General features: G+C 39.4%; 1 protein-coding gene across 2 annotated transcripts in view; it reads left to right on the top strand.

Moving 5' to 3' along the window:
• The window catches only part of prkar2aa (protein kinase, cAMP-dependent, regulatory, type II, alpha A), an 85,614-nt gene that overhangs the window by 44,314 nt on the left and 23,142 nt on the right, over positions 1-18,158 (top strand). For both annotated transcript variants that reach the window (XM_074682003.1, XM_074682002.1), the window contains exon 3: positions 11,713-11,748. In XM_074682003.1, coding sequence (XP_074538104.1) covers positions 11,713-11,748 — 36 coding nt within the window. The remainder of the gene's footprint in view (positions 1-11,712; positions 11,749-18,158) is intronic.

Genomic DNA, 18,158 nt, shown 5'->3' with positions numbered 1-18,158 from the left:
ATTAATATTTATTACCACATAAACACACACACAAAAAAAAAAACTATGTACTGATAAGTACCTAGTGCCAGGTACTAGGCATCTGTACTGTATTGTTTCGAATGTGAAAGGTACCCATCCCTAATGCCCAGTACCTGGCAATGGGTATCGGCACTTATTGGGACCAATTTTTGGTAATTTTTTTGTGCTTACATGGTAATAAATATTAATTTGTTTAATCATGAATCTCGTTTTTTTAACTGAACATATTTTTCTTCAATGTATAACCCTTCAATGTTGTGTTCGTGACCACCATGAAAAATCACCTGCTCTTCCACTCCCTCACAGTATCAAGGATGCGTTTAGAAACCTAAACATGGAACAGTTTGATTCTACGTGATTTTTGTTGGTTCATTTCTTTTTCTTTTCAATTTTTCAGTGGACTAAAGGTTAGATATCATGTGTCTGCAGCTGTGTTCTGCATGTTTTAAATTAATTACAGTTTAGAAACAAGTGGTTGATTAAAGAATTTACACCACCACAAAAAGTGTTGGCTTAGAAAAATATTCCTACAAGCAACTTCTGGATTTCTGTCTCTAGTGAGCTTTGAAAAATCTCAGCTGACTGTATCAAATCTTGGTATTTTTGTTAAGGTAACACCACATGAAATCTTCCGTTGGTTTATTTCCCAGCACCTGAGCCCTGGCAGCAGCATGCAGAATGGAAAAATAGACCAAGGGGAATGTCTAACTTGATAGCAGCTGCCTGCAATGTCTGCAGACATTAATTTTTAAGTGTCCTTGTGAGAAAACGTTAGGACAGACAGCAATATGTCAAAGTTCCTTCTGTTGGCCAACTGATGATTTTGGTCCATCTCTGGGGCTGGTAGAGGAAGCAGAGGTGGCTCGTACCTCAGGAGTAGTTTGATGTGCTTTTCATCAACACCTGTTAAGGCATTACAGTAGACAAAACAATACAATACAACAATACAAAAACAATACACCACAAACTCTGTTATTGTACCACGATAACGGACACAGAACAATCCTCAGCTCAAAGAACAGACTGCTGGTGGTTCAGAGGATGGCACAGGAGACTAGACTTAAATGTAAAGGTAATGTATAAGAAGAGACAGGAGTCATGAAGCCTTGGGAGCAATACAGTGGAGGAAGGTCAGCTGAGGGGGTGATGTACCATAAATGACAGAGATATTTAACTCATTGAAGGGTGTAAATATTACTGAGTTCATTCATAACATCTCTTTCTGATATTTAGTATACAGTCTTTTTGTGTATGGTATTGTCCTCACAATGACCAGACAGAAATTCTCTGTTATTTTTGAAACAGTTGCATGGCTAGCATAATAGCTGGAGGGATTTTTGGTAGCACTGCCTTGTTATTGGATATAACCTGCAGTTACTTGGATGGAGTTCAAAAACAAAGTCTCGCAGGTCAGAAACATGAATCAGTAGCGAGTACATTTTTTACTCCATTCTGGCTGTGGCTGTAAGGTTTGTCTGCCAGTATTTGTTGGCAGGAAACCAAACAGGGTTTGTGGACAGCTTTCCATCCTCAGAATCCGTAGAGAAGTTGAAAGTGAAGATCTACAAGTTGTGCCCTGAGACGCGGCCCGTGGCTGATGCATAGTTAGAGAAAGGATGCAGACAGATGACTTGTATGAATGAAAACAGTGAGAAGAGCTTTTTGTGAGCAGAGATAGTCAGTGCAGATAAAATTAAATTGTAGACAATGTCAGTCTTTATATTCGCCAAGGATTAGTGGGCTACACTGGTTTGCACCAGTAATACAACAAGTTAAATCAGGAATTATTGACATTTATTCTGACTCTTTTCAGAGCATCTAGCTGGTCTGAATTCAACCATCCATCTTACTTCCTTCACACTTCACACTTCTTTTTGTTTTTACAGTAGTCACTAACCACTTCAGACATCATGCTGTGACTCCTATGATGTACTCATAGACCCAGCTTTAAAAGGAAAAAGCTCAGAGATTTAACTTTTAGACTGGAATAAGAATGTTGCGCAAAAACTAATTTTCATTTAAGCAGAAATTAAAATTCTGACTTATCAGCTACTCTAATGTGAAGAAAACGCAAAGGCAATGATCTGTAATGAACTCCTTTTCGTGAACAAGGCTAAAATGGGATCACTGTAAAGACTATAGACTAATGTGTAATAGGCTTATGATTAATTTAAAATTGATTTTTAAAACAAGTATTTGACTGATCTGTAGGTTTCATTTCTTAGTCATCAACTTTTTTATTTCACCTTAATCTCTAAACTCTTTCAAAACTCAAAACATATCATGGGAAATTTTCAAGCATGGATAGAATGGTTTATGGAAAAATCTGAACCGTTCAGTTTGACACCGTTCGAGGCTTGTGTCATTCCGTTCCTGTTCATATTTTTTTCTTGGTTTTACTACTAAACTTGCGGCTCCAAAATACGCATCCACACTGTCAATCACAAGCAAATGGCTCATTATGCAAATTAGGCGATGACTTTATTTTTTGACTTTTAGTGACTTCTGGGACAGCCAATAGAGACTTTTCTTGCTGAGGAGTTGGCATGTTGAAACTAGCTGTGTCTCACCCAGCTTTGATCATGCCCAAATGGCAAACCGCCTCATTTGTTCAGGTATTACATGACTATTCATCACATAAAAAAGAAAACTGATAACTGTGGATTATTGGGATATATGGTATAATCTGGGGTGTTAAAAACAACAATAATGTACACCTAACCGAACCAAAAACCCTGACCACAAAAACATGACAAGACCTGAACCGTGGATTTTGAGAAGTGTTCCATCCATAGTTAGACATACACTGAAAGATAGACGGATATGTTTTTCAGGGCTGATATGATACCAATTACCAGTAGCCAAGGAAGCCAATAACTGGTATTTGGGGCCGATATTCATTTACAGTGAAAGTGAAAATGTTGGCATCAAAATTTGGAATAAGACAAACTCCAACACTTAACTTTGTTGAAACGTCTTTAAGCATATGTTTAACAGCTCCCAGGCTCCTCAGCATGAAAACTTGAAAAACATGAATAGCTCCCTAAAGTTTTCTACCAGTGGTGATTGCTCTAAGACTGCAAGGGAAGCTAAGCTTCCCCTAAAATGTCCCTAAAAAGTGGTGATATGTTCTGCTGTGTGTACATTTCATTGACGAAATATAAATAATACAGATAAGAATTCCTTCATCTTTTGTTCAGAATCAGCTACCTATCACAGGTAACTGGCTCCACTTCCTTCTCATTCATCCCCGCGTCTCAGCACTTTAACACAGTTGGACGCTGAGCATCCTTTGGCTTCAGTGGAGAAGTGGTGAGTGGGTTGTTCCACTGTGGAAACTGGACGGTCATTGGATAAATGCTGGGCTTTGTCCCGCCCATCGGACGCTCAGCGTCTCTGGGGGTCTATGAGGCAGTGGGCTGGCCTGGACGCTGAGCTTCTGCATGATGATTGGATGACCTGTCTGAGGCCCAATCCCTTTTTGATTGACAGTGCCAACAAGCTGACACGGAGGGTAGAATTTACATTTAAATAAATAAACAAATTTATGATGTAGGCCAGAAAAAAATGAGCTTCCCCTCCTTGACTGACCAGCAGCTGCCACTATTTTCTACAGTAAGTCAAGTTTTCAGAAAGAATGGCTCTGCGTGTCACCAATCTCATGGTACTGTGTGTGGGACAATGCTAGAGACACAGTAGAGACTGCAGACAGAGAGCCGCACAACTGATGAAACCCATTGTTCACTTACAATAAAGTCCTCGTAAAGTTGTTTCAGCGTGCTGCAGGCACCTTATTACCTCTTGTTTGGAAGAAAAATGTTGTGTTGTTTCTCCCAATTTTTGTTCATTAGTTCATTCACATTTCACAATATCACCTCTATTTAGCTTAATAAACCAGACACTTATTGCCCTCATTTACGTTGACAGAAGTCACTCTGGTTTAGAGCCGCTCTAACAGCTGCTGCTGTTCAGCCTGTTGTTTTATTGAACCATGTTTTAGTTTCATAATGATTGTTTGCTGGTCTGAAAGCACTGTGACCTGCAGGGAAATCATTATCTGGAAACCACAAGTTTATTTGCTCTTTGGCCTGTTACTGTTTGTGTCTACTTTGGCAGATGTCATTTTTAAAATCCTGAACCCGTGTTTCGATCACATTAAAGCTCACAAGTTGATAGCAGAGTGAAAGTTCAGGGATGCTTCCCTGATGCCAGCTGGTGTAGGAATGTGTGGTTACATCTGAGAGTTAACACATGCTTTCAAATAGAGATGACATGTTGAAGCCAGTCTTTGTGCGAGCCGCATGATAAAAAGCGAACTGCGCAGGGCGTTCCATGTCCTGCTCTGAAACAGAGAGAAAGTGTTCCTGCTGAAGCCACAATCATCCCCATCAGCTGCAGCGGGGACCATCCTGCTGCTGCTGTTGAGTGATAGCAAGTGTGATCTTCTCCACAGAGAGGAGTGTGTTAAACTCTGCTCATCTCCCCAGGTGACTGGGCAAAGTGGTGTGTATGTGTGAGTTTCCCCCAGGCTCCCATCTTCACAGCCTAGATCTAATGGGCTCTGACAGGACGGTAATAAGGTAGCAGTGGACACACAGGCTGTGAGTGTGAGTGTGTGTGTGTGTGTGTGTGTGTGTGGCAGCAGTGTGCCATGTCCATGCTGACTAGTAACAGTGCAGTGTTAGGAAGCAGGTGTTAGGACCCTGGCTTCACCTTCTGTGTGTAAATGAACACTCGACTCTGCACAAGGTCGCAGCGCCTCTGTGGGAACACACAGATAGTGCACAAGGCCGGAGTCTGTGTACACTTCAGCACTATACCAACGAGGGCTGAACAATTAATCCAATTTAAACCGACTACAGTAATTCCTGTAATCTAATATTCTAAATACTTAATGAACAAATATTCGAATACTCGCAGATTATGTTTATTTTTACTTTAACCATTGACAAAAATAGACTTCATTGGACATGGACCCCCCATAATTAAAGTCACTACAAACATCTTTTCCACTCACAGATGTTCCCTGTTGCGGGGACTTGAACTCCCGCTTGACAAACGCCATCAGCTCTCTGAAGCCTCCACCTTCCACAAAACTTATTGTGAGCTCACCTCCAGTTATTAGCAAGCTAATCTTCTCCACTATGGTTTCGTCAAAACGACGTGCTCAGGGCTAGCAACTGACGCCCATGTGGTCAAGCATGGAACTAGTTATTATATCGCATGCAAGTTTAACGCATATATCTTGCACTGGACATTAACTCAGCACGTCTCAAATGTAGCACTTGTTGTGCAGTTGAGAAGTCGTAAGTTGCCATCCTGTTAAAAATTCTTGTATGTAGAAGCTTCGGTTAGGCAAAAACAAAACGCTGGGTCACACGTGAAGCTGTGTGTGTTTAAGTCATGTCACCAAAAGCAGCGCTTGCACAGGTGTGCAAATAACAAAATGTTACTCGAATAATGGGGTTAATGACGAGTATTCGAGTACTCAATTACTTGTACCCATCCCTAAAACTGACATCGAAATGTAACAGAGTGCAATTTTCAAATGGCAGAGTCTGCAATTTAAAAAAAATAAATTTAAAAAAAGTTTCATGAACACAGACCTGGAGGGGACAAAGTAACTTGTACTCCTTCCTTAAAACAAGCAAAATGCAGGGTTTTTTTTGGCAAAAATATTTCATGTCTACAAGGCTTGAAGTTAAATCAATCTGTCAATATTCTTCTGTGATTGTGATTGTTAAACGAAGATATATTATTTGTATCAATTTATGCTTCAATCTATTTCATGTCATCATAACATGTAGGCCTGGCCTTCATGCTATAGAATGATATAGAATGATTTATTATTTGTTTTTAGTAAATAATGCCAAAGATACCCCCCCTCCCAAAAATAAAAATAAAATAAAATAAGATAAAATAAAAATGAATAAAAAAAAAAAGAATTGCATGCTAAATTGCAATCGTAATATTGGTCCAAATAAATTGCAATAAGATTATTTTCCAAAGTTGTTCAGCTCTAATACGAACACATGTACTGAAAAAACATGCCTGTTTTTTATGAATCTGCTGATATAAATGTGCATCAAGGATAATACAGAAGAGTTTATCCAGGCGGCATCCTCTCAGATGAATGTTGCTCAGTGTCAAGTGGACGCCTCTGGATTCATGACCAGAAATTAAACTCGATTACCGCGTCTGTTTAGATACATCCAGGAAACATCCTCTGCCTCATACAGGATGTTTTTTCCTGTGTTCGCTTTCATCATCCAGCAAAATCATGAAGAGACGGAGGAAAAGGATGCTTTGTTTCAGAATTATTTCTGACATTAACACAATTTTCTTTTATTTTGATGACACCAGCAACAGTAAGTTGTTGCTTGTTTAAGCAGCTAACAGTCATTCATGCTGCAATGATTACCCATTAAGCCAAATGATAACGACGCATGTGGCCATAAAGATTTATTTGCAATGGGTGGGGTGCAGCTGCCCCGGCAGTTTCAGTGAACACCCTGTGTACAGAGGCGTTGCAGTGGTCGCTGGTTAAACTCCTGGAAATGAGCATTTCGCTGCATGTCTCACCCACACTCTGCATTTCCTGTCTCTCCTCAGATTTCTTATCAATAAAAACATGATGAGCATCTGAGATTTTTTCTACGGAAGTGCATTGCATTCACTTGAAGAAAAAAAAAACAACTCAGGTTTTTCAGAGTAGTTCTTCGTTTTGTTTTTTTGTGGTAATTAATTTTGTTTTTCTAAATAATATTTTTTTTTATTGGTTTGTTTTTTGTTATAATTATTTCTGTTTTTTAGGAGTAATTTTTTTTCCTGAAGTATCGAGCTACTTCGAAATCCTGTGAGAACTTCCAACCTGCAGACGACTCCCGTGGATGTGTGGTCGCTCCTGTGTCCCACACAGATCAGAGATCCTGTTGGGCACACATATGCCTTATCCTTAACTTTCTACCGGTCTGTACCGGGTCAATAAAAGTAAGGTATTAGCCACACACAGGGTATGAAACCCTTGTTATGTTTTCGGCTTTATCCTTATATTTTATATAAGCCTACTGTTCAATGTAATACTTAAGGAATAGAAGATGCTGCATTAAAAAAATGCATTGCTTCTACATTGGAAAGCCGGTAGAAAGTGAAGGATAAGGCATATGTGTGCCGAACAGGATCTCTGATCCGTGCGGGACACAGAAGCCACCACACACCTACGGGAGTCGTCTGCAGGTTGGAAGTTCTCACAGGATTTCGAAGTAGCTCGATACTTCAGGAAAAAAAATTACTCCTAAAAACAGGAAGAAAAAAGTACCACAAAAACAGCAGGTTGAGGTTCTCGCGGGATTTCTGAGTATCTCGATACTTTAGGAAAAAATTACTCCAAAAAACAGAAAAAAAGTAATCTGAAAACAAAAAAAAATTACTCATAAAAACAGAAATAATTAACAAAAAACAAACCAATATAATAATTATAACAAACAAACCAATAAAAAAATATTATTTAGAAAAACAAAATTAATTACCACAAAAAACAAACCGAAGAATAAATTACTCTGAAAAACCTGAGTTTTTTTTTTTTCCTCAAGTGAATGCAATACACTTCTGTATTTTTCAGGCTGTTTTCATAGAAGTGTTACTTCTAGCGTATCTATGTTGTGAATTTCTACACTCTCTTGTTTTTTAAATTATAGCATCTGACCTAGATGTGAGGTCTGAAAGAGCATGCAGCAGCAGTCAGTAATGACAGGCTTCTTACAAAGAGGCACCGTCACCCATTAGACGACGTTTCACTTAATTTCACTGTATTAAAAACTGAACTAATCTCACTGCTGGAAATCTTCAAGCAGGTCAGAGATCAGAGGCAGTTACTCATCAGCTCTCCTACTTCTGTTTTTTCTCTCTCAGCACAACACTCGAGTTGGGCAGCTGCCTGCTGTTTGGAGGTTTTGATTGCAGAGTCATTGGATGTGCCGCCCTGGTGGCTCAGAAATGTTAAGTGTCCCAGCAGCATCTGTGCATCCAAACAGGGCATCGCAACAGCTCGAGGCTGGCTGCGCTGACACAGACTCCAGTCTGCTCGTTGAGAGAAAATGTAAACAAACCAGCTGCTTTTGTCAGTTTGTAATCATCACAGAGTGTGGGTGACACAACATCAGATTTTCAGAAAGAATTATTGATCATATTTCAGGAAAGAACCTGATTGAAGATACAATCTGATTGAGATCTTCTTTAAGATTTTGCTTTTTAAATTTTTACCATCAAACCTGTCAGTATTTTTTTTTTAATTAAAATCACTTCTATAGGGGCAAAGTGAATTAAATAGTTCTTATTATCTTGGTTCATTCTTATTGGTTATTTCTTTGTAGAACACCATTGCTTTGAACGTCATGTGTTGCTATGGCAGTCAGAGGAAAATATGCTGTTGTATTTTTATCAGCTGATGCCTATGCCATTTTCCCCTTTTTTTCATTTGGTGAAATACAACAATTAAATCGTAAAAAAAAATGAGTTATTCAATTTACAAAATAATCAGATAATTGTGGAAGGGATGCACCAAAAATTTTTAGGCTGAAAGGCTTATCACCGTAACAATACCGCCAAAATAGTACGCTGTGAAGACACAAGCAAAAACCGTGGCCAGCATGCTCTTGTCCGGATAAGGGCCGAAATGTCTTTGGTGGGGATATATTTTGATATGTCTGAGCAAGACCCACAGATAGTGATTTACAAAGCGGATAATACACAACAGAAACCATCCAGGCCGCGATGGATGTGGAGAACCCTGTTGGAGACAGAGAAGCACAAAGTGCTGGAGAAGGAGAGCAGAGCACAGCAAAAAAGGACTCCTTTCTCTGAGCCAGATGAGAGGCATGCACCCTCATTGTCTGGTATGTTCAATGGCACGAGACACGATAGAAAACAGCGAAAAACAGTGTTTCTCCAATATTCTACTGCCCATTCCCCCAGGTCAAACTAATTTTATTTTCTCTGTAGCGCCAGATCGAAGTAGAAGTTATTCAAAGTTTCCTCTCTTAAGGTCAGCTCTTTATTTGTATTGCAATGCCTTGGTTTTTAGTGAGGTTAGTTCACAGTCACAGCCATAAATGAAATGCTACTAATTGTGAGCATAATTTGTTTCAGTTTTTGGCTTTGGCCAAGAATTTTCATTTGGGTGTGTTGTATTAGGGATGAGTACATTTCACATCCGAAACGATACCGATGCGCGGCACCTGGCAATCAGTATCAGTACTCAGCTGTACCAATTTTCAGTATCTGTCTTAATATGGTAATAAATTAGGGATGGGCTAGTACGGTTGCCAACCGTCCCTTGAAAAAACGGAATCGTCCAGTATTTGGACTGGGGCATATGCGTCCCGTGCTGAACCGATAACGGACGCACTTTGTCCCGCATTTCTCTGGGGGTCAAACATAAACTGCTATATATTTATGGTTTCAATGAAAAGCAGGGCGATATATACAAGAAATTACGGTAATTCCATCCCATTCCCCTCTCCCGCTCTGTGGCCAATGAGCTGACCGAACACTTACACGTTGCTATGACCTGACCAATGAGCTAACCGAACACTCACACGTTGCTATGACCTGACCAATGAGCTGACGGAACACTCACACGTTGCTATGACGCCACAGAATGCGGCTCGCCTCATTGGGCGAAGCGCTGTCACTTCGTGTTGTTTGGGAAGAAGAGAACACTGCAGCATGGATGTTGCCGGCATAGAGGCACAGCTCTTGGATGAGTGTAGCGAGCATAGACTGTATGGTAGCGAGAGACTAGTCTCTCACTTTAGTTTACTTTAAAAAATACTTAAACTCTGACAGGTCTTAGTTTTATTGTGCACTTTTAATATATATATTTATAATTTTTATCAAAAAACTTCTAAACCTAGAGGGAGTTGTTTGTGTTTTATTTGGCCGTAATAGCAGAGTGACTGTGCTGTCTTTGATCAAAATCATCAGTCACTGTTAATTTATGTAGAGGGAGTACTCGTACTTGTATCAGTCTTCATTAAAATTGATATTGCGCATCCCTATAAAAAAGAAAAATAATTTGTGTAAAAAAAGAAAAAAAAATCTCAAAGTCCAGAGCATTTTTATTTCTCAATATATAAACTTGCAATGCTGTGTTCAGGTCCAGCATGGAAAATTGTCTACTCTACCACTCCCTCACAGTGAAAAGGATGCATTTAGGAACCTTAACATGGTACTGTTTGATTTTACGTGAATCGGTTCTCGGTATAGACAGAATTTAGTGGGTACCTATAAAAGAACCTAATTCGTTACCCATCTGTAATGAAAATATGTGCTGTATATGTGATCATGTTAGGTCAGCTAGCTGGTAACTTTGATAAAGCTACATGGCTGCACTGTCCCTGTCAGAATGAACTGATGAAATAACAACTTCTTGCAATGATGAGACTGCCTGCAGTAGGGATGGGTACCTTTCACATTTGAAATGATACGGTACTGATACTCGGTACCTGGCAATTGGTACCGGTATTCAACGGTACCAATATTCAGTACTTTTTTTATTTTTATGTGGTAAATTGTGTCAATTTGTTTAATAATCAAATTTCAATTTTTGTAACCTTTGATATATTGATTCTTCAATATATAACCTGTGCATGCTGTAATGCTGTGTTCATGTCCAGCATGGAAAATCACCTACTTTCCTAGCCCCTCACAGGCACAAGGATGGGCTTAGGTACCTAAACATGGTACCTTTTGGTCTTACGTGAATCGACACCCTGTACTTTTGACAGAATTCGGTCGGTACCTATTAAAGTACCTAATTCGGTACCCATCCCTAGTCTGCAGTGTCTGCAGACCTCATTCATGTTTGTTTTTAAATCTGCCTCGTGAGCACAAGTATCAGGAGATTCTTCTGAAAGTGTGCAGAACAGCAAGAGAGATCACAAGGAGCTGAGAAAGTGACGGAGACATAAACAAAGCTGAAGACTGCAGATGTTAAGAAAGCACCAAACTGAATACAGAGCATGGCCTGATGTGGTTTTAGATGGTGGTTAACTAAAGACGTCAACACAGGGCAGAGACGTAAAAAAAACCTCTGATGTTACCATGAGGTCTGATCCGCTTTAGTTTCAGTTTTTATGATACATCATCCTGAGGCGTTAAATCAGTTTCAAACTAATTTTTTTTTTGGTTTAAAGAAAAGATTTTTGCATTGTGGTGTTTTGCAATAATTGCAGCTGAGCCCTGACCAAACTGTGTAGCGTTCATATTTGTGTTTGTGTAATCAAAATGCTGGAGGCTGTAGCATTCTGCTCAGAGATGCATTAATAAGTGTAAATATTACGCTTGGCAAAATTGAATAATCACCTGTTTTCTTTCCTTTTTAATCTCGTAGCTCATGTCTCTACTTGTTTGCGTCACTCTTGAGCCTTTCTTGTTTTTTTTCTCTCTTCTCCTCTTGTTGCCTACATGTCTTTGTATCATTTTCTCTTAAAAGCAGGCTGTCACACGGCCTCACTGTCTTTATTTGGACCCTTCTTTCTTATTCAATCTCTTTCTTATACTCTGATTAAACTCTGTTCAGAGCATACTAATGTACTACAACTTTTGAAGCAATTAGAAAACCTAATTGAATGTCATTATGTGAAACAGTGGAGTTAATTTCATCCCTCTCTTCTCTCTGTCTGTCCACAGCTCCACCACCCAGCAGATTCAACAGGAGAGTGTCAGGTGAGACTTGTCTAAACTCTCATGTGTGTGTGCATGCATGTGTTTGACGTCATGTCCCCTAAGTGGAATCCACACTGGGGGACAATATTGAATACATCACTGGCTGAGTGGCTCACCTGCTGCTTCAGCGTGCGTTATATTGTGTGTCATGCATCGTGACGCCGGGTTGCAGACTTACTGATTCGTGTCTGTCTCTGCCGCTGATGTCAAACACCGCTCAGCCAGTGTTTTCATAATGACTGTATTTGCGTATGTCATGCATGTAAAACAGTGTTAAGAAGCCTCTCTGTGGTGTGTTTGGGGTTTTGTGCGTCTTCGCTCTGCCTGTGTTGGCGCCTGTGGCCCCGTGTGTGTGGTGCTCCTGTTTCTCACGCTTGGTCGTACCCATCCAGTGTTTACACATGAGTAATTGAATGTCGTCAGCCGTCACAGAGAGCTGCACTTTGATTAGGCTCTGGGTGTGTCACCTGATGTTTATCTTCTCTGCTGTACTACCGTCTGCGTCGTCCCCGCCGTCTGCACCACAGAGCCATCGAGGGTTGTTCTAAAGTATCCAGTGTTAAATGGTACAAGCAGTCAAATTTGTTATGCTGATATTTTCAAAAACACTGTGTGTGATAAACACTGTGATCCTGCTTGTTTCTGTCAAGGTAATGTGCAACTGAGTGATCCCTCCTGAGCCCTGAGGAGAAACTGTGTTAACACAACAACAAAGCTACAGCGTCATTTTATTTTCCATTATAAACACTACAAAGCTCTCATCATCAGTTCAGATCCCAATTTTTCACAACTGAGTAATTCTAACTTTGTCTTTTTTGTTTTCTGTGTGGTGCATTTCTCAGGAGACACACTTTAAATCCTTCAAAGTAAGAAAGCACATAAATTGCAAAAGGAACAGCACATCTCTCCATCACCTCCGTGTTTTTAATTCCTCTGTGCTGTGGCAGCTGTGGCCTCAGGTATTATGTGTCTGGCTTTTCAGCCCTGCTCGTAAATTTCCTGTTAACGTGACAGCTCAGAAAAACCTGGAGGAAACATCTAAAAACTTGCCTCAAAAAGTCCCCCTGGACGAAAACTTTCACTGAACAGATTTTGAAAGTCGATGATCTCTCATCGTCTCTCACCATTTGTGGCCCAAACTCAATTATTAACGTCTAATGAGAGCACGACTTCAAAGAAGTGTGACTGGAAAATTTTAATGAAGTGAAGAGAATTTTAACCTGAAAGGTCAACTACACTGTGCTGTCAAAATGTCCTTGAAAACCCATTTTTCTCTCTTCAGAATCTTGTAAATGTGATATCTCAGTGGCTCCTGGAGGGAGTATCCTTAAAAAGTTGAATTCAAAGAAGAAAATGAGATTTCTGTGAGTTCACGGTCCCTGTCACTGATCGAATGATTTCATCTAAAGTTAATTAGTGTACACTCTCACTTTGCTCTACCCGTCAATGCCATGTAGAAAAACAGACACAATCTGTACTTTTATGTCTCCTACACAGGAATGTGATGGGACCACTTTGTTAAATACATTTGTGTGCCTGTTTCTAATGTAAATAAAAGTATTTTTAATATTCACTTTAGAAGTATTCTACTCGGGCCCCGTTTACACGACAACATTTCATCTAAAAACGCAGTGAAAAAATCTGCTTTTACACTGAAATGCTGAGGGACTGAAAACGCTGTATTAAGCATGCCAGGCCTGTAGGTGGTGCTATAACTGTCTTGTCCAGATGTCTCTTTTGGGAGGTCTCCACCAAAGTAGAGTTGAGCCGATCATCATCATTTGTTAAAAAAACAAGGTGCAGAAGTGGAGCAACAGATGCACATTTTGTATAAAGTCAGTCAGCAGATTCAGCAGTACATGCGCGGTAGTTTGTGACGATCATAACAACAGTACTGTTAAACTGTTGTATGCGCTCACGCGGAGCATAGCGTGACGTCAGTGTCTTCACTAAAAACGCCGGCTTACTGTTTACTAAGTTTCTCTAAGGTTACACATGTAAAAAGTGAACAAAGAAAAGTAGTGTTAAGTAGGGATGTCCTAATATTACATTGTCATTTCCAACACGAACCGATACTGCAGCATCGAGTATTGGCCGATACCGATATTAATCCGATACGATATCAGCATTAAACATGCATACTTTGATTACTTATTTTGTAGTATGTCTGTCATGTTAGAAAAGGCTTGATTAAGTGATATTATTCAAACAAAGAACAGTAGTCAGCAACAGTAGGTATGAGGAAAAACTGATTCATTTATTATTAACCAATGGATAACAGAAATCTTAAAATTTAACATAAAAAATACTAGTAATTGAATAAAATAAAGAATAAATTAGAAGACCCAGAAAATTACCTAAATAAATCAAATAAAAACAGCAGGAGCGAAGTCTGGAATGGACTGCTTATATCGGAGTGCTGATATCGGACATTTTCGATGCATTCCGATACGATACCGATATTTGTTTTTTTGCTGATATCGGACCGATATCAGATATTAATATCCGACTGGGACACCTCTATTGTTAAGAGAAGATCTGCTCTCCACTCATTTTTCGAAACAAGCACCTTTTAAAGAGTTGCATCTTCAAGACTGTGTGCGTGCAACTCTAGACCAACAGGTGTCACTACAATCCAAATCAAACAGATAATCCCATCGGCCTCTTTGAATTTTATGAAAATGGCTAAGAACGTCCATTCTAAAATCAGAGAGAGATATTTATAAGACTGGATGAAATTTTCGGGTCAGCAGATGAGCAAAAGGGCTGACCAATCAGAGGAAATAGATTTTGTGGAGTCAGCCACCTTAAAGAGACAGCAGCTAAAATTGAGTATAAAATAAGGGTTTTCTGAAACACCATCAAGAGGGGAAAAAAAATCTGGCTTTAAACTCATGTTAAGCTACAACAGGGGTAGATTTTTCAAACTATATATAAATATAAATATATACATAAAGCACAACAGCCCCTCTTTAAATATCAAGTTCTTCATTTACACTCATGATCATATTTTATTCCAGTTTAAACCAAACTTTTTTTTCTGTAATGCGCAAAATATCATCAACATTCAATTTTCTGATTTATGTTTTATTTTTAAAACAGGAGTAGTCTGCATAGTTGATTTACAGCCTTCTCTGATGGATGCTTTAAAATTCTCCAGGTCCATTAGATCCACAAAGACAAGGACACAGTATTTGAAAGGACCAGCTCAGCAGAATTTGGAAGCAGTGTTTACTCACATGTGAAACACAAGACCTGGTTCTCTTTTAAAATTCACCGTCCTGGCTGAAAGACAGAGTAGAAATAAAGACTTGATCACATGTCGGCATCAGAGTTGATCACACCGTCCTGTTAGGAGTGAAGCAGCTTGTTATTGAAAGCCTGGTTTTGGATGGTGTTGTGATGCTCTGTAGTGCTGCCAGGGAGAGAGGAAGCCTCTGGCAGAGACCAGGACACAAAATAAATCTGAACAGACCAGGATGGACCAGACTACTGTCAGACTCATACCAGAGAGGAGCTCAGTTATCAGCACACCATTCATTTCGTTGTACTGATTGAATCTCTCCGCTTGTTTGATCACAGCAGCTTGGATCCAAGTCATTACGGTTGGGACTGTTGTGTTTAACTGCTTAATGGAGCTGAACTGATGGAGTGGGCTCTGTAATTTTAGTGGTCACACTGCTACAGAAATGATTAATATGCATGCCAAGAGATCAGAAATATCATTTAAGACCACACGTTCACACATAGGCAAAAACACAGTGTGTGTGTGTTTAGAGAAATGCCAGGCAGGACTCAGAGTGTGTCTGTACAAACTCTGTGAAAACACAGAGACATGGTGACAGAGTGAAATGACCTTGTCAGAGTTCTACCTCCTCTCTGTGCTAAAACGTGTTTCTGTGTGTGTGTGTGTGTGTGTGTGTGTGTGTGTGTGTGTGTGTGTGTGTGTGTGTGTGTGTGTGTGTGTGTGTGTGTGTGTGTGTGTGTGTGTGTGTGTGTGTGTGTGTGTGTGTGTTCCTTCAAGCTTCCTTCATGTCTAGAAGGAGTAATTTCCTCTTCTTTCCTCTTTACTGACGTCTGCCGCCTCATTTTCTGTTACACAATGTCTTCTCTCTGCTTGTGTTTGTGCTTGTGCAACATTATCTTTACCTTCACTTTGTGTGAGCGGGGATATGAGGAAGCATTCACACAGGATGAGGTAGAAACAGGTGTAGCTCAAAAATTAGTAGTATTAGAGTATTAATGATTTATTTAAATAGTCACTTTGACTTTCTGAATTGGAATTCAGAAAGTGAAATTGAAATATTACAAATGTATTTCTTTTTAATTATTTTTTTATGGTTTACAGTTTATTAAAATACAAATTCATTGTCTCATGAAATTAGAATATTTTAAAAGAGTTTGATATTGTAAATGAACACTATCAGCTAATTATATGGAAACTCATGCAAAGGTTTTCTGTGTCTTTTAACGAGTCTTCTGACTTGTCACTTGCCTAATAAACAGTCTGTAGCTGTGTTCCCTTTTTACTTTTTTGCAAAATACAAAGAATATTTCTAGAGCAAAATAAAATAAAATTTATATAAATATATATATATATATATATATATATATATATATATATATATATATATATATATATATATATATATATATATATATATATATATTATATTATATTATATTATATTATATATATATATATATATATATATATATATATATTTTTTTTTTTTTTTTTTAAATAAAATAAAATTGCGCCTTGCCAGTGTTCCCATTACAACTACAATTGTGGACAACTTGAGTTAAATCTTGTCCTGCATATTGAACGAAAAATTTACTAGAACCACCTCATGGGAGCATAAAAAAATGTTTTTAACAATATTATGGAGGGTTTTTTTAATTTTGGTGATTTTGTTACTATTTTTTATTGCAATATTTAAGTTTTGTGTAATTCTGGGTGTAATAGAAACGCAGCTATTGACATCCTGCAAAGAAGGGAAAGCCAAAAGAGCTCATTGCTAAATAATCTGGCTGTTCAGAGTGCTGTATCTAAACACATTTTTTGAAAACTGAGTATAAGTGTGGTAGAAAAGAATGTTACTTATGCCACAGAGAGAACTGCAGCCTTGAGGGGATTCTCAAGCTAAACCTGTTGAAGAATTTGGGTGAACTTCAAACCCAGTGGACTGAGTCTGGTATCAGTGCCTTAAGAGCTACCACGCACAGATGTAGGAAGGAATTTGGCAACAGCTGTGGCATTCCTTGTGCCAAGCCACTTCTGAGCCAGAGTAGACATCTGAAGTGTCTTACTTTGGCCAAGGAACTCTAAAAGAATTGGACGACTGATTAGTGATCCAAAGTCCTCTTTGATGAAAGTCTTTTTGCATTACATTTGGAAATCAGGGCCAAGAGTTTGGTGCAAGAGTCTCTTACAGTCAAATGTGAAGTTTCCACAGTCAGTGATGGTTTGGGGTCTCCTGTCACATGCTGCTGTTGATCTGCTCATTTCATTTTCAAGCAGGACTTGGCTCCTGTCCACTCTGCGGAAAGCACCAGAGGGTGTCTGAATGGCTGTGACAATACTGTGCTTGATTAGTCTGCAAACTCACCAGACCTTAAAGGATAAGTTCAGTTTATACAGCTTTTACATTGTTTATAGAATGAAGTAGAATAAAATACTCACCCAGAAGGCTTTCCTGATCCAAGCAGCGCTTCGGGAGATATTTAGATCCAAAATCGTGCAGCGGACGTCCGTATAATGGGATCCATCTGGGCATAGACAGCGCCGCTCCTAAAACTCCATTAATCTTCCAAAAACTCGTGTTTTTCACCAATATTCCATCATGGTCCCCTCCAGGTTAGTCCTCTGCTGCAGTCTGTGTCACTCCAGACAGCGCTGTGTGGCTGTACTGACCTGTGAACTGACGAAGACTTTGGTTACGTTTGCCCCTCCGCGCATGCGCAGTACTCTCCAGAGAGCTGACTCCACTTCCTCCTTTCTATGAGCTCGTCATCTGTTAACTCTGGCTCCAAACTGTAATGACACCCATCATATTCAAAGTTCTCCACATCATCTTCATCAGTTAGATATTCGTCCATTTTACACAAAACTGGAAGAAGAAAGTCGTCATGTAGCCTGCCGTCTTCCCCTGAAACAATGAGCCACACTACGCATGCGCGGAGGGGCAAACGTAAACAAAGTCTTCGTCAGTTCAGAGGTCAGTACAGCCACACAGTGCTTTCTGGAGTGACACAGACTGCAGCAGAGGACTAACCCGGAGCGGACCATGATGGAATATTGGTGAAAAACATTCGTTTTTGGACGATCAATGCAGTTTTAGGAGCGGTGCTGTCTATTCCCTGATGGATCCCATTATACGGACGTCCGCTGCACGATTTTGGATCTA

Source organism: Halichoeres trimaculatus, unplaced genomic scaffold (genome assembly GCF_033239565.1).
Source record: "Halichoeres trimaculatus isolate MK-OKI-2021-1 unplaced genomic scaffold, fHalTri1.1 fHalTri1_scaffold_11, whole genome shotgun sequence".
NCBI classification, from domain to species: Eukaryota; Metazoa; Chordata; class Actinopteri; order Labriformes; family Labridae; genus Halichoeres; species Halichoeres trimaculatus.
This window is presented reverse-complemented; position numbering and strand designations above follow the sequence as displayed.